Source organism: Pipistrellus hanaki, assembly GCF_964339955.1.
Source record: "Pipistrellus hanaki genome assembly, chromosome: 1".
Lineage (NCBI taxonomy): Eukaryota > Metazoa > Chordata > Mammalia > Chiroptera > Vespertilionidae > Pipistrellus > Pipistrellus hanaki.
In genome coordinates, this window is record NC_140503.1 from 136,240,986 (window position 1) to 136,257,805 (window position 16,820).

Consider the following 16,820-nt stretch of genomic DNA (forward strand, 5'->3'; position numbering starts at 1 on the left):
TGTTCCTGCCTCTCCCCCAGTTCCTGCTGATGCCAGAAATCCATGTAGATGAATTTCTTGTTCAATGTGTTCAAATAACCCCTTTTTGTAAAGACACAGGTCCTATTGGATTAGAACCCATCTTAATGACCTCATTTTAATCTGATGACCTCTGTAAAGACCCTTTTCCCAAACGAAGTTCTATTTGGAAGCTGTGGGGATTAGGACTCTAACATATCTTTCTGGGGAGACACAATTCAATCTGTAACACTCCAATATTCATTCGATTGCCTTTCTAAGGTCCAGTCACAATCTGTTCAGACCAATGCTCACTTGGTAATCTTGAAGCAGTGAGTTTCATTATAACACAGGGTATGATTTTGTAACATAGAATATTGCATAAACAATTTTTCATTTCACATTACAATTATCTGTTAATATAAATTGGGACTACATGTTGGGAGCGGCTCAAAATAATTACTTATAAAACCTTATTTTGTAGGTGTGTATGTGTAGGCCAGCCATCAGTGAGGTTGTATCCTGTGGGAACATACCAGTACGTGGCAATTACTGGATCTAACAGCATCTATTCTTCAGATAGATCAAAATACTTTAACCTCCCATCCAGTGCCTCAGTTTCCTGCACAATCACTGTAAGGTTAATAATACCCAACAGTTTCCCCAAGATCACAGAACTGTTGTGGTGAGTCAAATCAAGGTATATGCAAGGAGTGTGTTTGTGTCAGTAGCTTCTCATCATCACTGTTGTTTGTTTTGGTTCAGTTGGGTTGTCCTCTTAATAAAGAGATATTTGGTTAACTGCAGAATCCGCTGTGCTGTGGACAGTTTTTGGTAAACTTCTGGTGGCTTTTAATCACGGTATGGACCTCCACATCGCTGCCAATGCTTTTATATGTTGAGACTGATCACCCATGGCTACCTAGCCTTCTTTCTTTAGAGCCTGGAAGAAGGGGCTGAGAGATTTGAGTCCCTTTGCGTTAGTGGGCCAGTGGAAGAAATGAGGGAGACAGAGAGGAGGTCAAAGCTCTGAGAGCTGAACTCAGACGTGGGCACTGACTTCTTCCCAGCTCCACCCACCCACGCAGCGCCCAGGTGTGGTTCCTCTGAGATGCCCCCGGCAGCCCACAGCGCCGTGCGGGCCCATCCACTCATGCTCTGCCCTCCTTAAGCCTCTCCGTGGGGTTCAAGAAAGGCCCGTGGGTAAAGTCTTAGAAGTCATGTGTGTTGTCTTCTCAGACACACAAGAGAGAGGAGTGAGCTGCCTTGCGCAGGCTTGTCCCTCAGCTCCGGAGACCCGCCAGGCACCTGATCAATCCCAGCTCCCCATCAGCACAGCCCAGACCCGCGCTAGCACAGGCCCGCCCCTCGCCGGGCTCCGCCCCTCCTCGGGTGAGCCCCTTGCAGCTCATTCAGCCAATCCCGCCCTTCGCTGTGCTTCGACGCCCCGCCCCCAAAGCGTCCGCCCCCGGGCTCCGTGATCCGGCCCCGCCCCTTCTCACGTAGCCTGAGGTTCTGCCCTCCGCCAGCCGTGGAGGCCCCGCCCACCTCCTGCGAGTTCCTTCCCAGGGCCCTAAGTCCCGCCCCGTCGCAGCAGGAGCCCGCCCTTTTCCTCCGCCGGCCTATTGGAGAGGGCGTCTCCGTGGGCGCCAACCAATGGGATCACGGCTGGCACAGTGCGTGGGGATAAGTGGGTCGTCCCGCTGACCCTGCGCTGGTCACACTCACGCCATGTGGCGCTGCAGCAGGAGGGTCCCCCTGGCGCTGCGGCTGAGCCGCCGGTGAGACGCGGAGCGGGCGGCCGGAGGGAGGGGAGGCAGGAAAGAGGGGCGGGCGGCGGGCGGGAGCCTGGCGGTGGGGAGGTGGCTGGAGGCTTCAGGGCCTCCTCGGGTAGAAGGTGCAGCATCACAGCTCTCTGCTTTGGGGACTCCCGCCCTCCCTTCTCTTCCTCTCCCTCCCCCCCCCCCCCCAAACTCCTCGCCGTTGGCTCCAATACCCCAAGACTCCTCCTCTGGGGCTTCTGTTCCCCCTGACCCCTCTCCTGGGGTTCCAGGACTCCTAGACCCCTTCGCCTGGCCCTCTCGGACTCCTAGATGCCCACGCCAGGGGCTCCTAGACGTCTAGGCCTCTCGTCCAGGGCTCTGTACCCCGAAAACCCTCTTCTGTAACTTTTGTACCCCAAAACCCCTGTCCTGGGGCTCCTGGACTCCTAGACCCCTCGGGGCTCCGTATCCAGAGACATCTCGCTTGGGGCTCTCATACCCTGAAACCCCGCTCCGAGCCATATCCCAGGACTCCTCATCCGTGGCCCCTGTATCCCAAGACTCCCTCACCCCGGGGTCCTCTACCCCCAGATCACTCGCCTGGGGCTCCTGGACTTCTAAGATCCCTCTCTTGGGGCTCCTGTACCCCAAAATCCCGCTCCTGGGCTCCTGTATTTTTAGATCCCTCTCCTGAGGTGTTTATACCTCGAGACCCCCTCATGGTGGGCTCCAGTACTCCTGGACGCCTCCCTGTGGGCCCCAGTACCTTGTTTAGACCCCTTATCTGGGGTTCCTGGACTCCAAGAGCCAGAACCCCAGCCTGAAAACCCTTTCAGGGCCTGAGTGACAGATATTCTTAAGCTCCTCCTGATGGGAGTGCATGCCCCCTCCCATGGCTTCCCCTGCTCAGCAACTTACCCCCCGAGCCACCCCAAAGAAGGGAGTTCCTCTCCGGGAACCAGGGTTGGAGTGATGGCAGAGAGGTTAGTATGGAGTAAAGCAGGGCCAGGCCCAGGGAGCTGTCCCTGTGACCCCCTTTCCTTTGGGGCCTCCCAGTGGGTGGCCCTGTGTGCAGGTTGTCAAGGCTTTTGAAGTGAAGGTGGTCATTAATGTGGGTTTTAATGGGTGATAAAAGTGGCAAGTTTATGGGCCTCATTAATATGTTTGCCCTCCTTTTTTGTTGTTGGCCTAGAGTCTTTAAGAGACCTGAGGCTTCCACAGGAAGTACTTAGATTTAAGCGGCTGCGTTTTAATAACATTGTAGCCTCCAGGATTTGAACTTTTTAAAATGACTCTCTATGGGAACACATTACCTTTGGTTTTCCACCTTGAATGAGTGCCATGCCCTATGAGTTTGTAAAGTGTAACATTTTACTAAGCCAAGTTTAGTTTCATGCTCATTCACAAAACCTTGTTTAATGTATGGTACTTTAGCCTATAATATAGTGAGGAAATAGGGTAGTGTGTGTTGGAGTGCCCTCATGGTCTTGGAGCATTGTCATCTGTGTTAACCAGAAAGTGTAGGGGGCGCCCGTGTTGCTCCTGACAGTCATATGGTTGGCTGTTTTGCTTTTTGTGGTTGGGTTCTTGACTATAAATAACTTTTTAAAGTATATCCCACAACTCTTAGAATTTGCCAAATCAATAAGGAATATGTTGGCTAATTTTAATATCTCCATAATATTGCCTGATAGTAACTGAGTTTTTGTTTCTTTTCTGTATGTATTTTATTTAAAAATAAGTTGTGCCCCTATTACCCAGTTTAAGGTTACCCCTAATCTGTCATCACCGTCTCTCTTAGATGTAATTTCTCATCTGGTTTACAGAAATTATTTCCTTGCTTTCCTTTATCGTTGTACCATCTATATAACATTTCTATTGGGTCGGCAGCTAAGTAATTGCGGATTTTTTAAAGAAAATCAAAGACAATTTTTTCATGGAACTAAATAACTTTATTCTTTAATGCATTGCCCATTTTGATCAATGACCTTTTGCCATCTTTCAGGCAGCATCATAATCCCACGTTCAAAAAACTTCTGGTTTTTATTAGCAAAAAACTGAATCAGGTACGATTTGACATCATCATCATTATTGAAATTTTTACCATTCAAGGAGTTTTGTAAAGATCGAAACAAAAAGTAATCAGATGGTGCAAGGTCAGGACTATATGGTGGATGTGGCAAAACATCCCAACCAAGCTCCATTAATTTTTGCCGAGTGACCAAAGATGTGTGTGGCCTTGCATTGTCATGATGGAATACAACACCTTTTCGATTTGTCAATTCGGGCCGCTTTTCTTCAACTGCATTGTTTAATTTCGTTAGTTGTTCAATGTAGACATCAGAATTGATCGTTCGGTTGGGTGGTAAGAGTTCAAAGTAGACAATTCCTTTGTAATCCCACCAAACTGATAACAAAACCTTCTTTTGATGAATATCAGCTTTTGATGTTGTTTGAGTTGGTTCACCTGGCCTGCTCCACGATCTTTTCCGCTTGATATTGTTGTAAACAACCCATTTTTCATCGCCAGTTATCAGTCGTTTTAAAAATGGATCATTTTCATTATGTTTCTTTAGCAAATCGCAGCTGCTAATGCGTTGCGTTAACTGTGATTTTTTCAGTTCGTGAGGAACCCATGTATCGAGTTTTTGAACATAGCCAAGTTGTTTTAAGTGATTTTCAATGCATGTATGTGATACATGAAGCTTCTCTGCAATCTCACGTGTTGTACTGTGACAGTCCGAATTGATTATTGCTTTGATTAGGGCGTCATCAACTTCAACTGGACGACCAGATCGTCTTTCATCTTTGAGTGAAAAATCACCAGAACGAAATTTGGCAAACCAATTTTGACACTGCCGTTCTTTTAAGGCTTCGTCACCATAAACAGCACATAACTTTTTATGAGCTTGTGATGCGTTTTTCCCTTGCGGAAATAAAAAAGCAAAATATGACGAAAATGTTCCTTTTGATTTTTCATTTTTCAACGAATGCCAAACAAAAACTACAAAACAGATCAAAAAACTTTTTTTACTGATTAACAGCTGAATAGCCAACTATCAAATACAAAATGTGTTTTACATTTGTACTACGTCTGCAAACCTAAAAATTCAACTGAAGCCATATATGTGTGAAACCCGCAATTACTTAGTTGCCGACCCAATACAATACAGTGGTAACCTGTTTGAACAATACCTGCTTAGGAGAACACTGTTTATCCCTTGAATTTGTATTTTTATTTTTTTGGTTCAGGATCACTTGACCCACATTTTTGTTACATGTAGTTGTAGTCTGTTCTTATGGCTGAGTTTATTGATTGAACAGTGCACAATTTATCCATTCTCTGACTCCGAGGAATGGTGCCAGCCTTGTTGTACCTGTGTGCTGGTGCCCTAGGACAGGTCTCCAGAACATCTGCAGGTTTCCCCCACTGTCCTAACATAGACACTTCCTGTGAAATCTCTCTTATGCACTTAAAACAAAAAGTAATTACCATTAATTCATATAGAACATTTTTGAGTGGTCCCAAACCCCCCAAATAACCCGCCAAATTATACCAATGAGCCCATAAAGCCTAGAAGAACATTAACACATTGCAAAAGGCAGAATGCACAGAGTAAGTTGAGATTCAGTATAGAAGCTCACAGATGCAGCTCAAAACTCTGGTGGCAAAATGCTGAGATGCTGCCTATAGTGCCACGCTCCCTGCTCTGGATGCCTGCTGCCTCTGTAGTGGCTCCTGCAAAGCAAACACAGGATGCTGTTTTAGATTTCAGCCTTTTTTCGTAAAAGAGAAGATCCTTTGGGACTTCTTTTGGTTATTGAAACAGATACCAATGCAGGTCTCCTAAAGTGAAGTGGCAGAAGGCAAACTTTGAAAAGCAGGGGATACCTGTGTGTCAGGGTGCATGAACTACTAGCTAAGTGATCCCAGTCACTGTTGCAGTTTCACTCCAGGAGCAGTGAGAGAGTCTTTGGTGATACTCGACTTCTTAGTTTTCACCATTTGGTGGGTGTGTCATGGGACTTCACTGCAGTTTGAATTTATTGAGATACTGTGATGGAAAAAGCCATTTTGACATGAGATTTTTTAAAAAAAATTTTTAGGCAACTCAGAGAAATTGGTATCACAATTGCATTATAATTATTTATGAATCTGTGCAAATAAAGGTTTTCTTTCTTTTGTTAATCCAAATTCATTGGTTTTTAGAAGTGGAAGGGAAGGGGAAGAAAGACAGAGAGAGAAACATGGGTGTGCGACAAATCGATGGTTGCCTCTTGCACACACCTTAACCTAGGGCCGAGGATGGAGCCTGCAGTTAAGGTATGAGCCCGGGTTATTTCAGTCCAAGGGCTGATGCTCTATCCACTGAGTCAAACTGATTTTCAGTGTTTAATTCTTAGTTGATGTTATGAAGCTTTAGTTAAGATAAAAGATCATTAAGAATTGAAGGAACTTGGCTAGAAATGAGTTTTCTGGAATGTGATTGGAAGATTCAAGGTTTAATTTTTGTTGGCATTATCTTGGTCATATGACAGTATTTTAATTATGTCTTAGTCATATGACAGTATTTTCATTATGTGGCTGAACTCTGTGAGTCAGTTTTCCTGCAAATCTTCTAACTTTGATGACTTTCTTTAACTGTAGCAGTGCCCATCCGGGAGCATGGAGGTGGAACAGCACGAAAGCCTGTGAAAGGGCGCTGCAGTACCAAGTCGGAGAGAAGATCCACGGGTTCACTGTGAGCCAGGTAAGGCCTGTCCTGACTTCTTTAATGCGAGCTTGTGAGGGCCTTCGAGTGGACCCCGGATCTGTTTTTATCTTTCTTCCTCGCCCTGGTTTCCTCCTGCTTCACAGGTGCTCAGTGTGTGTGTGGAGTCTGCAATGAAAGTTCTTCCTAAGAACAAGTTCCCAGTCCTTTCCTTGAACTCCTTCTGATTTTAGAGAGTAAATCAAACTTACTCATGTTTTGACCCTGACATCTGGCAGTCCACACTGAGTGTGATAAAGAAAGACTCTGAATGACCCACATTCATTCAAGTCAAGTCTTATCATCAAATACGATTGTTGCAAGGTTATGCAAAAACTTTCTGGTTTTGAACCATGTGGGTTTCAGAATTATGGGAAAGAAATTATGTCCCATATTTATTTAAGTTATGTTAAAAAGGATTTTAATTTTGTTCTTGTTTTGCTTCAACTTCGGCATTTTTTTTTTCTTTAATGCAATCATTGGGAAATAGTATTTCACATGATTGGCTGGCTGTTGGCTTTCTGCTGTGCTTGACATGCTGACATGCACAAAGGCAGACAGCTCACATTCTAGAGGACCCTGCAGGGGTAATACAGGATGGTGTGATGAGCTTCATGGTGGAAGTGCAGAGAGCCAAAGGAAGGCAGGAGGGGAGGGGAGCTGCATGGTGGCAGGATAGGAAAGGTTCCTGGAGAAGGGGGTGTTTTTAGAGGAGGGGGCGGTTAAGTTCAGAAGGAAAGTCACCATCTGTCTCTAGGGCCACATTGGCAGAGCCAGTGATGTGGGGCTCTCCCAAGGCAGGGTCCTGGAACGGTGAATCATGACAGGGTGAGCCCTAAAGGCCATGCAGAGGGATAAGGATTTCTACAGTATGGTAATGACGCCTTATTTGGATTCTTTTATTTTTCAAGGTTTTCCCCCCCCAGTTTTATTGAGAAATAATTGACATCCATCACTGTATAAGTTTAAGGTGAGCAGCAAGCATGTCCAACTCACGGCTAGCGGGCCACATGCCTCATTTATTTAAACAGCCGAGAGTTTGACATGCTTGGTGTACAGCATGATGGTTTGATTTTCATGTATCTGAAATGATTATAACAATACGTTCAGCTAACTTCTGTTATTTTTCAAATGTAATGGACGTATGAGAAACCTTATCATCTTTGAAAAATAGTTACCATGAAAACTGTTATGAGACAGACATCTCACTGTTCTACTGACCTAAGGCATTAATCATCTCTTGTAAAGTATAGTAAGTTCTGAGATACAAATAATTTAATAGCTGTAAGTTACAGCTCAGGCTCCCCAGGTCTAAGCTCTACCCTCTAGTATCTTGCCATGACAAGCTACTCACGTAGCCTCCAAGAAGTGGGGATGACAGCCACGTGGTTGGTGGTCACAGAGACAGTGTTGTGTTTGAAGGAGAGAGGCCTTAGTGCAGTTGGACAGAGGACAGCTTCAGTACTGGGGACGGTAGATTTACGTGAAGGCTGACACAGAAAGAGAGGACCGCCTTCTGGGAAGGTGAGCTCCGTTTTATTGTACCATCCTGGACCCTTCCGCTGGGAGCAAGTGATGTAACTGGTGATCACTTCAGTGCTGGGAACTTCTCCCAAACTAGATGAGGCCAAGTACAGTCCCCAAGTACATGCCCAATGAGAGCCCTTATTCCTCAGGCAGCCTGGTGTGACAAAAGGGGTTGACTGGCAGAGTGGCTCTCACTCTGAGCCTCAATGCTTTCATCTGTAATAGGTGAGAATGCCTCCCTCCCTGGGTGATGATGAGCTGTTTACAAAATGTTTGGCAAATAGTAAGCATTCTAAAAGGAGAGGTGTGTATGTATTATTGTCAGGCTAGCTCTTCCTTTCCTCATTGGTAAGGTTTGGGGTTGGGACAGGTGGTTCCTGATGTGCCTCCAGCCAGGTCCCTCAGTGGATTTCATGTAACCACTGAGGTATGCCTTTCCAGTTGAGTTTGGCCTCATGTTGTTGTTGATTCAGGTAACGCCTGTCCCAGAACTGTTCCTGACCGCTGTAAAGCTCAGCCATGACGGCACAGGAGCGAGATACTTGCATCTGGCCCGAGAAGACACGAATAACCTGTTCAGGTGAGTGGGCACCCTGAGAACATGTTCTTAAACATTTCTCCTTAGAGCATCACCATGGTTTAAAGAAATGATACTGGTAGTGCCCTGAAAATATATGGGAACAATTAAATGACTACATTCTCAGCTACATACAGTAGAGTTTACATTTTTAATCAGTGATTGTATACGTTACTAGGGGCTGGGTGCATGGATTTGTGCACTGGGGGGGGGGGTCCCTTGGCCTGGCCTGTGGCTCTCTAACATCCCCTGAGGGATCCTGGATTGCGAGAGGGTGCAGGCCAGACCGAGGGACACCACCAGTGCACTATCGGGGTTGGGGAGGGACCAGGAGAGGTTCTTCAGGGTGTGTCTGGTCCATCTCGCCCACACCCAATCGGCTGGACCTCAGCAACAAGCTAACCTACTGGTTTGGAGTATCTGCCCCCTGGTGGTCAGTGCATATCACAGCTATCTGGCAAATGGTCGCGTAGGTTTTTATATGTATAGAAGGTTGTCTGCAAATATTTATGAGAGATTATCATATTAGAATGATGAATTCTAGTAATCCGGGGTAATGGCACATTTGGAAGCTATTGGATCGTGTGAACTAACATGCCCATGGTGGCTCTTTTTTGGCTGTAGTGTTCAGTTCCGCACCACTCCCATGGACAGTACCGGGGTTCCACACATTCTTGAGCATACGGTCCTGTGCGGCTCTCAGAAGTACCCATGCAGAGATCCTTTCTTCAAAATGTTGAACAGGTCACTGTCCACATTTATGAACGCCTTCACAGGTAAGACTGACATCTTGGTCTGGGTCTGTTTCTAAGATAAAGGAGGGTAGTTGGGCCCTGGAGACAAGAATAAACTTATTCTCAGGTCTAGTTGAAAGATGTTAGAAGTTTAATTCTTTAGGAAACCCACATGTGATTAGATTAGAAAAACCAGAGTTTTAGCCCTGAATTGGGTGGCTCAGGTGCTTGGAGTATTGTCCCATACACCAAGAGGTAGCAGGTTCAATTCCCAGTCAGGGCACATACGTAGATTGCGGGTTCAATCCCTGTTTGGTGCAAGTACGGGAGGCAATAGATTGATGTTTCTCTCTTATATCGATGTTTCTCTCTCTTTCTCTCTCTCTCTCTTTCTCTCTCAGTGAAATCAATTTTTAAAAATTTCTCCTTCTGTGAGGATTTTTTAAAAAGCAAAACAAAACTAGAGTTTAGGAAAAAGGCATGTGAGGTTTTTCTGGAAAAGGTCAAAACTGTTTTCTTTGGAGAATATTGCTATGAACTTTGGCATTTGTAGCATTATGTTATGTTGATGGCTGTGGTATTTGAGTTTTATTTAGGAGAAATAGGAGAGTCAACAGGCTGGAGGTGAGCATAGAAGTGCTATTACAAGTGCAGTTAAAGAGCATGTTCATGGGCTGCCTTGCCAGGTCTGTGAGGTAACCGGTGCTGGACCATAGTTCCTGATGTTTTAAAACCTTCCCTTTTGTTTTCATTCAGCTAGTGACTATACTCTATACCCGTTTTCCACACAAAACCCCAAGGATTTCCGGAATCTCCTGTCCGTGTATTTGGATGCGGCCTTTTTTCCCTGCTTGCGAGAACTCGATTTCTGGCAGGAGGGATGGCGACTGGAACATGAGAATCCGAGTGACCCCAAGACAGCCTTGGTCTTCAAGGGGGTTGTCTTCAATGAGATGAAGGGAGCGTTTGTGAGTTTTTTTCCTTTCTATATTGTATTAATAAAAGCATCGTACTCTGTAAAATATTGAAATATAAGTAGGTTTGGAAAATAATTGACATCTGTTATGTCATTTAATATTCTCATCACGTGAGGTTTATTAGCTTGGGGACAATGAAGGGCCAGGCTCCCGGTCACCCTAGAACTCGCTCTTCCAGATGAGCAGTTCTATGGTCTGGGGATCCCATATGTGATCTGCAGGATGTCTGTGAGAAAACAATGTTTTCATGACTGAAGTAAGACATCATTTCTACTTTATTCCTGCCGAGCATGCAGGAGTTTCCCCAAGACTATGGTGCATGGTGTGTGATGCCAGCACAGAAGCAGGTAGAGACGCCAGCTCCCTTCCATGAAGCCAGACTTTAGAGATTTGTAAAACATGTAAAACAGAGTCATTTTACTTAATAACTTTGTTTTGTATGAAAAGTATTTTTTTTAAATATTGGTTACCATGTATTAGTGTGTTAAGTTAATGATTAGTTTTACAGTTTTAGTTTTAATTTCTAATATAGAAAAATTATATACACACACCTCTACATTATATTATATATACACACCTTTAATTTCTAATATAGATTATATACACACACCTTTAATAAAAATTATATACACACACCTCTACATGATATTATATACACACACCTTTAATTTCTAATATAGAAAAGTTATGTACAAACAAATCATCAGAAGCTCTTTGGGGACCTCATTAATGTTTGGGAGAATGAAGAGTCTGAGGCCAGACAGTTTGAGACCCTCTGTCCTGGGCCCTGCCCTAGCCCCTGACTTTGGAGACCTGCCCTGACCTGTAGTATAGCTTATGTGATCTGTGCTGCTCCCTTCCCCTTGCTGGCTGGTGGCTGTTTCTTACCTTCAGTTCTCGGTTTGGACATCATTTCTTTCAAACATGTTAAAACTCAAGATAGGATAACTGCTTTCCCTCTGGATGTCCATGGGAGTGCCCATACAGATTGTGGGCAGAGGGAATACAGGACATCTTTCCCACAGCCCCCACCTGTGTGGCTCCTCACCCAGGAGAGCAGGCCCTGGGTCCCGCGCGCAGATCAGGAGTGAACTGGGTGCTTTGTTAAACACTTGTTTATCATTGGGATTGGAACGGTTTTACTCTTGAGGTGTTATAGGTATATGCTCCCAGGATGTGATTAACTTGCTGTGTTGTAACAATGTGTGTATTATGCTATATATATGTGTATTTTTTTAATTTGAAGACAGATAACGAGAGGATATTCTCACAGCACCTTCAGAACCGCCTCCTTCCTGACCACACGTATGCGGTGATCTCTGGTGGTGACCCATTGTGCATCCCAGACCTCACGTGGGAGCAGCTTAAACAGTTCCATGCGAGGCATTATCACCCCAGCAATGCCAGGTGACGTTTTGCTTTGAACGTTGGAGGTGGCTTGATTAGGATTTGACTGATTTGCATTTTCTTTCACAGTGATAAGCTTCTCTCACATTTATCAGGGAAATGTTTGCTTAAAAGCCAAGTAAATTGAGACAAGATTCTTCACTTCATAAATTGCTTTTTTAATTTATTTGGACACTCAGTCTAAAGGTCTGCAGTGACACTCTTGTAGCCCAGCCACCGGGGCCACCTTCCTCGTAGGGCAGAGTGACAGGTGCCCTTGGCTTCATGTCTCAGTCCCAACAGCGCCCCAGGAATTGCGGCGGCAGGTATTAAACCTTGGATATTTACTTTTTGATGAATTGCTTATTTCAGAGATCATTAAAAATAAAACACTAATAAAGGGAATTACAAACAGGAGGGTTTACTCCCAATACGTGGATTTGTGAGCCTAAAGTATAAAGATAGTTTCTGACATGAGATAATACCATTTTCACATTTAAAAAAAATACAAGACTTGCTCAAAGTCACCTACCACAAACTCAGACTTTCCAGTTGTCCCCCAAATTTGTGATGTAAGGGAGGCCCACAAATTGCCTTTCATCATCAGTATGTCTTTTTAGTACCCTTTTGTGTAGAATGGTGTCCCCTCAGTTTTCATTGAGACTGAAGAAAGTAGACAGGCTGCCTCAGGATTTTCTCAAAACTTATGGCGGTGGGGTTTTCTAAAAACCTTTTGGGTGTCTGATTGCCTTTTTGAGGCATTGGTGGACATGTTTTGCAAAGGGGACTTGGCTTCAAAGACTCGGTTACCTTCGTAGTTGATGCCTGCATCCCTGCTGCATCCAGATGTTTCGGACCTGCTTACCACAGGGAGAAGCTGCAGCTGGTTTGTGGATCTTCATGGTGATAGCGATCCCCACTGTAAAGCTGTTTCCTGCCAGACCAATGCGTAGGCTGGGGTGGTAACCAGCACCTTGCGAACACTGAGTTCCTCATCAACCTGTGCTGTTCTCTTATTCATTGACAATTGTTGCCTGGAGCAATTTCTTCAGTAGGGTTAGCAAAGCTTTCTAAGTAATTATTCTACATGAATTATATTAAAGAAGGAGATCAACTATGATTATAACCCTTTTCCCCTGGCTGAATTAATGTGTTGTTTTCAAAACGTGTAATCAGAAATTTGTAGCCTAAAATTGAACTTTGTGAAATTCTTTATCAATCTTATATGGATTATTGTGTTATTGTAGTCAACATCACAAAGTAGTTTAACATAAAACTTACTGGGTTTTTGTATCACCTTTATACTAGATTTAAAATGAAGAGCAGTTATTGCCAAATTTACATTTAATTCTTCCTATACAACTTTTGTTTGCACCACCTATTTATAAAAAGAGCAAAGGCATCTGTTTGGTGTTTATAGTTAAACTAAGTGTGAAGAAAAAAAAGTGTTTCTCCATAAAGTTTATTTCCACTTTAAAGCCACTTGTTATCAGTATATATATATATATATATATATATATATATATATATATATATATACACACACACCTTCTGCTTCATATGAAAGACCATCTGTGCTAATTTCTAATCTTTTAAACTAAAATAGACTAAATACATTCTCTCAAATTTTTAGGTTCTTCACTTACGGTAATTTTCCGCTAGAACAGCACCTGGAACAAATTCATGAAGAGGCTCTGAGTAAATTTCAGAAAATTGAGCCACGCACCACAGTGCCAGCTCAGAAGCCTTGGGATAAGCCGGTGAGTGCCGCCCAGAGGATAATCACTGTTTTACCAGCCTGTTAGTATATGGAGTCAAAGACTCCAACTGTGTATTGGTAATGGGATTTAAAATGTGGTTGTGAGCTCATCTCAAGCCTAAAGATGGTTATAGTAAAGCCTCGTTTTAACAGGCTAATTCAGGTGAGGGGGTGACCATTAAAGTTGAAAGACGGTTATATAAGGTACTATGTTTTCCAAATGCATACCTTAAAAAATTGGCAAATTAATTAGTTTACCTGTTTTTACTTATGTGGACACATTTGTATAATTAAAATTAAGTATGTATGAAAAGTTTAATTGCATAGAAAAGTTTTCTCTATGTATTACTGTATTTTTAAATTTATACTGAATACTAGTAAATGCATTCACTTGTCATCTCAAGTAAATGGTTGTGGCTGACATAGTGCACATCAGAACATCTGCCACATGAATTAAAACTCCTGCAGATAGACCCACCACAAGCATGAAGCAGTGTGATCACGTGCTAATCCAGTGGCTCTTGAATTTAAATATGTAGATTATAGTTGGAGACATGTAATATTTATTTATGTCAGGGAAATATTTACCACAGTGTTTTTTCCAACATATGGCCTATTCGCTAAAATTTGTTAAAAATAATAGTGAATTAATAACAAAAAAATAACCTGTTAATTTAATTACCTATAAGCAGATCTTGCTTTAAAGCATTGTAAAATCAACTGGGTGTTGTCGAAACCGGTTTGGCTCAGTGGATATAGCGTCGACCTGCGGACTGAAGGGTCCCGGGTTCGATTCCAGTCAAGGACATGTGCCTTGGTTGCAGGTACATCCCCAGTAGAGGGTGTGCAAGAGGCAGCTGATCGATGATTCTCTCATCGATGTTTCTAACTCTCTATCCCTCTCTCTTCCTCTCTGAAAAAAAATCAATAAAATATATTTAAAAGAAAATAAATAAAATCAAATCAACTGGGTGTTAATTTTCACATATGACATACAGACCTGTTATTTTGTGGATTAAATCTGAAGTCCATTAAGTTGAGGTCTGCAAAATTGAGTGTTTGCTATTTTTTTTTTATTGTCGAAAGTTTCCCTCCTTTTTTCCCAATTGACAACCCCCCTCCCCCCCCAGCCATTCCCACCTTTGAGGGCAAGCCCCTACCACCCCAGTGTCTGTGTCCATTGGTTATGCTAATATGCATGCATATAAGTTACTGTATTTGTTTTAAAACAAAGTTAAGCTAATGAAAAGCATCTCTTGGACCATTTTATTTATCTAGGTAATCTATATTAGTTTAAACCCATTCATTCACATGCTGTGCCTACTTCATGGTTTTACAGAGAGAATTTCAGATCACCTGTGCCCCAGACTCAATGGCTGCAAATTCCTCTAAACAAACTACCGTCAGTGTCACCTTCCTCTTACCAGAGTAAGTATCCATGTGGAAGTAGGAGACTCATGTGAGCAGGGTCAGATTTAATTCTCCAGTCAGGGATGAATGGTTGGGCGGTTGGGGTTCAGAGTTACAGCAGGTCTTGGATGCCAGTGGGGTTTTTGACAATATCTGGCATAGTTTGAGAGAAAATTGCTGAGGAGCTATTCTGAAGGAAAGTAACTTACCTCCTTACTGCATTTTAAAGCTCAATTCTAGAGAAAAACACAGGCTCAGAACAGAAGTCGTTACCATTGGGGTCACAGGTGGCTGAGTCTGAGAAGAGCACTGTGAACGCTGCTGAAGTGTGTGGGCAGCAAGGAATCCTGCCTCGCTCCACCCATCAGGGTTGTCTGCCCTCAGAAGCTTCAAGGCTGACAGAGTTGCCCATCTTCGCAGTGTGTCTTGTCTGCCATGCAGTGGGACAGTGCAGTTTGAATTGAAGTCGTACTATGTCAGAGTACTTGCACACAATTCTGAGGTAGCATTCAGTATGTAGCTAACTGACTCTATGATTTTAGACTCCCAATAAAGTCCTAGTTTGTAAGAGCTTTCCAAATCAAAAAAATGACTCTCTTTAGATGATATAACTATTAAAATAAAGGTTGAAATGCATAAAATTCTACTAGAACCTCAACTTCTTTGGAAAAAAAGTATTGATGTAGTACTGATTATAATGATTTTGAAAACATTTATAAGGAACAATGGTTTTCTCTTTTTTCTTCAACCCCCTCCCCCCATCTCCTTTAAAATGAAGAATCACTGACACATTTGAAGCCTTCACATTAAACCTTCTGTCTTCACTCTTGATCGGCGGGCCCAACTCCCCCTTCTACAAAGCCTTAATTGAATCTGGACTCGGCACAGACTTTTCTCCTGATGTCGGGTAAGTTTCATCTTCAGATGAGATCAGTAGTTTGATATTGGGGGCAGTTTTGACATTTGACAATATGACACATTTTTATTTGTTAAACTGGGGAGGGAGGGTTACTGCCATGTAGTGAGTGGGGCCAGGGAGGTAGAATGCACAACCCACAATCACAAGATGGTCCCTCCTGCCGCAGCACAGAACTGCACTAGAGTACGGTTCCGGTACAAGTTAACTTATGTCCCCTACAGAGGATATCTGGAAAAAGACAAGTTTTTAAAGATCTCAGAATGGCATACTGATACCTATTTTAAAAGTCAGTTTATTAAATATTGTTTGAAATCTTAAAATTTTATAAAACTGAGCAGTTTGCTGTTTTTATTTTATTTTGCCGTAACTCTAAAGTTTAAGTTGTGATGTTTAGAAATGTTAAGAAGATGTGGTGTCACTGTGACCAATTATGTCTGAGAAGCAGGTATGTGAGGAAACAGCTTTCATTGCTTTGTCCTGGAGGACTTGGGAGTTGAATGTTCTTAGCTCTGTTCTGCAGTGTATTTGATCTTGAAATGAAGAAGCACATAGTAAGTGAGTGATGGAAGCCTAAGGACTGTAATATGTGATAACATTTCCATTCTAGATACAATGGCTACACACGGGAGGCATACTTCAGTGTGGGCCTGCAGGGGATTGCCGAGAAGGACATTCAGATGGTCCGAGACATCATCGACAGGACCATCGACGATGTCATCATGTATGTATGACATGTACCAATTCACTAGCCTTCTGGGTTCCTAAATACTTTATGGCAAGGGCCAGCCTTCTTTATTGGGCCATTTCTACAAAACCTCACATTTAGTTGCTTAAATAGTATCTCTGCACTCTTGTTGCAAAAACATTTGCTTTAGTATTTTAGTCATTTTTATTACTAAACTAGAGACCTGGTGCATGAAATTTGTGCATGGTTGTGTGTCCCTCAGCCCAGCCTGCACCCTCTCCAATCTGGGACCCCTCGAGGGATGTCTGACTGCCCATTTATGCCCAGTCCCACAA

At 43.3% G+C, this 16,820-nt stretch overlaps 1 protein-coding gene across 1 annotated transcript in view; it reads left to right on the forward strand.

Moving 5' to 3' along the window:
• The first annotated feature begins 1,666 nt into the window (after positions 1 to 1,666).
• PITRM1 (pitrilysin metallopeptidase 1) overlaps positions 1,667 to 16,820 on the forward strand; it is a 37,690-nt gene continuing 22,536 nt past the window's right edge. The window contains exons 1-10 of the mRNA XM_084897437.1: positions 1,667 to 1,778; positions 6,409 to 6,511; positions 8,512 to 8,618; positions 9,240 to 9,391; positions 10,106 to 10,317; positions 11,573 to 11,733; positions 13,346 to 13,472; positions 14,811 to 14,899; positions 15,660 to 15,788; positions 16,408 to 16,521. Of these exons, the coding sequence (XP_084753563.1) occupies positions 1,729 to 1,778; positions 6,409 to 6,511; positions 8,512 to 8,618; positions 9,240 to 9,391; positions 10,106 to 10,317; positions 11,573 to 11,733; positions 13,346 to 13,472; positions 14,811 to 14,899; positions 15,660 to 15,788; positions 16,408 to 16,521 (1,244 nt within the window). The 5' untranslated portion in view covers positions 1,667 to 1,728. The remainder of the gene's footprint in view (positions 1,779 to 6,408; positions 6,512 to 8,511; positions 8,619 to 9,239; positions 9,392 to 10,105; positions 10,318 to 11,572; positions 11,734 to 13,345; positions 13,473 to 14,810; positions 14,900 to 15,659; positions 15,789 to 16,407; positions 16,522 to 16,820) is intronic.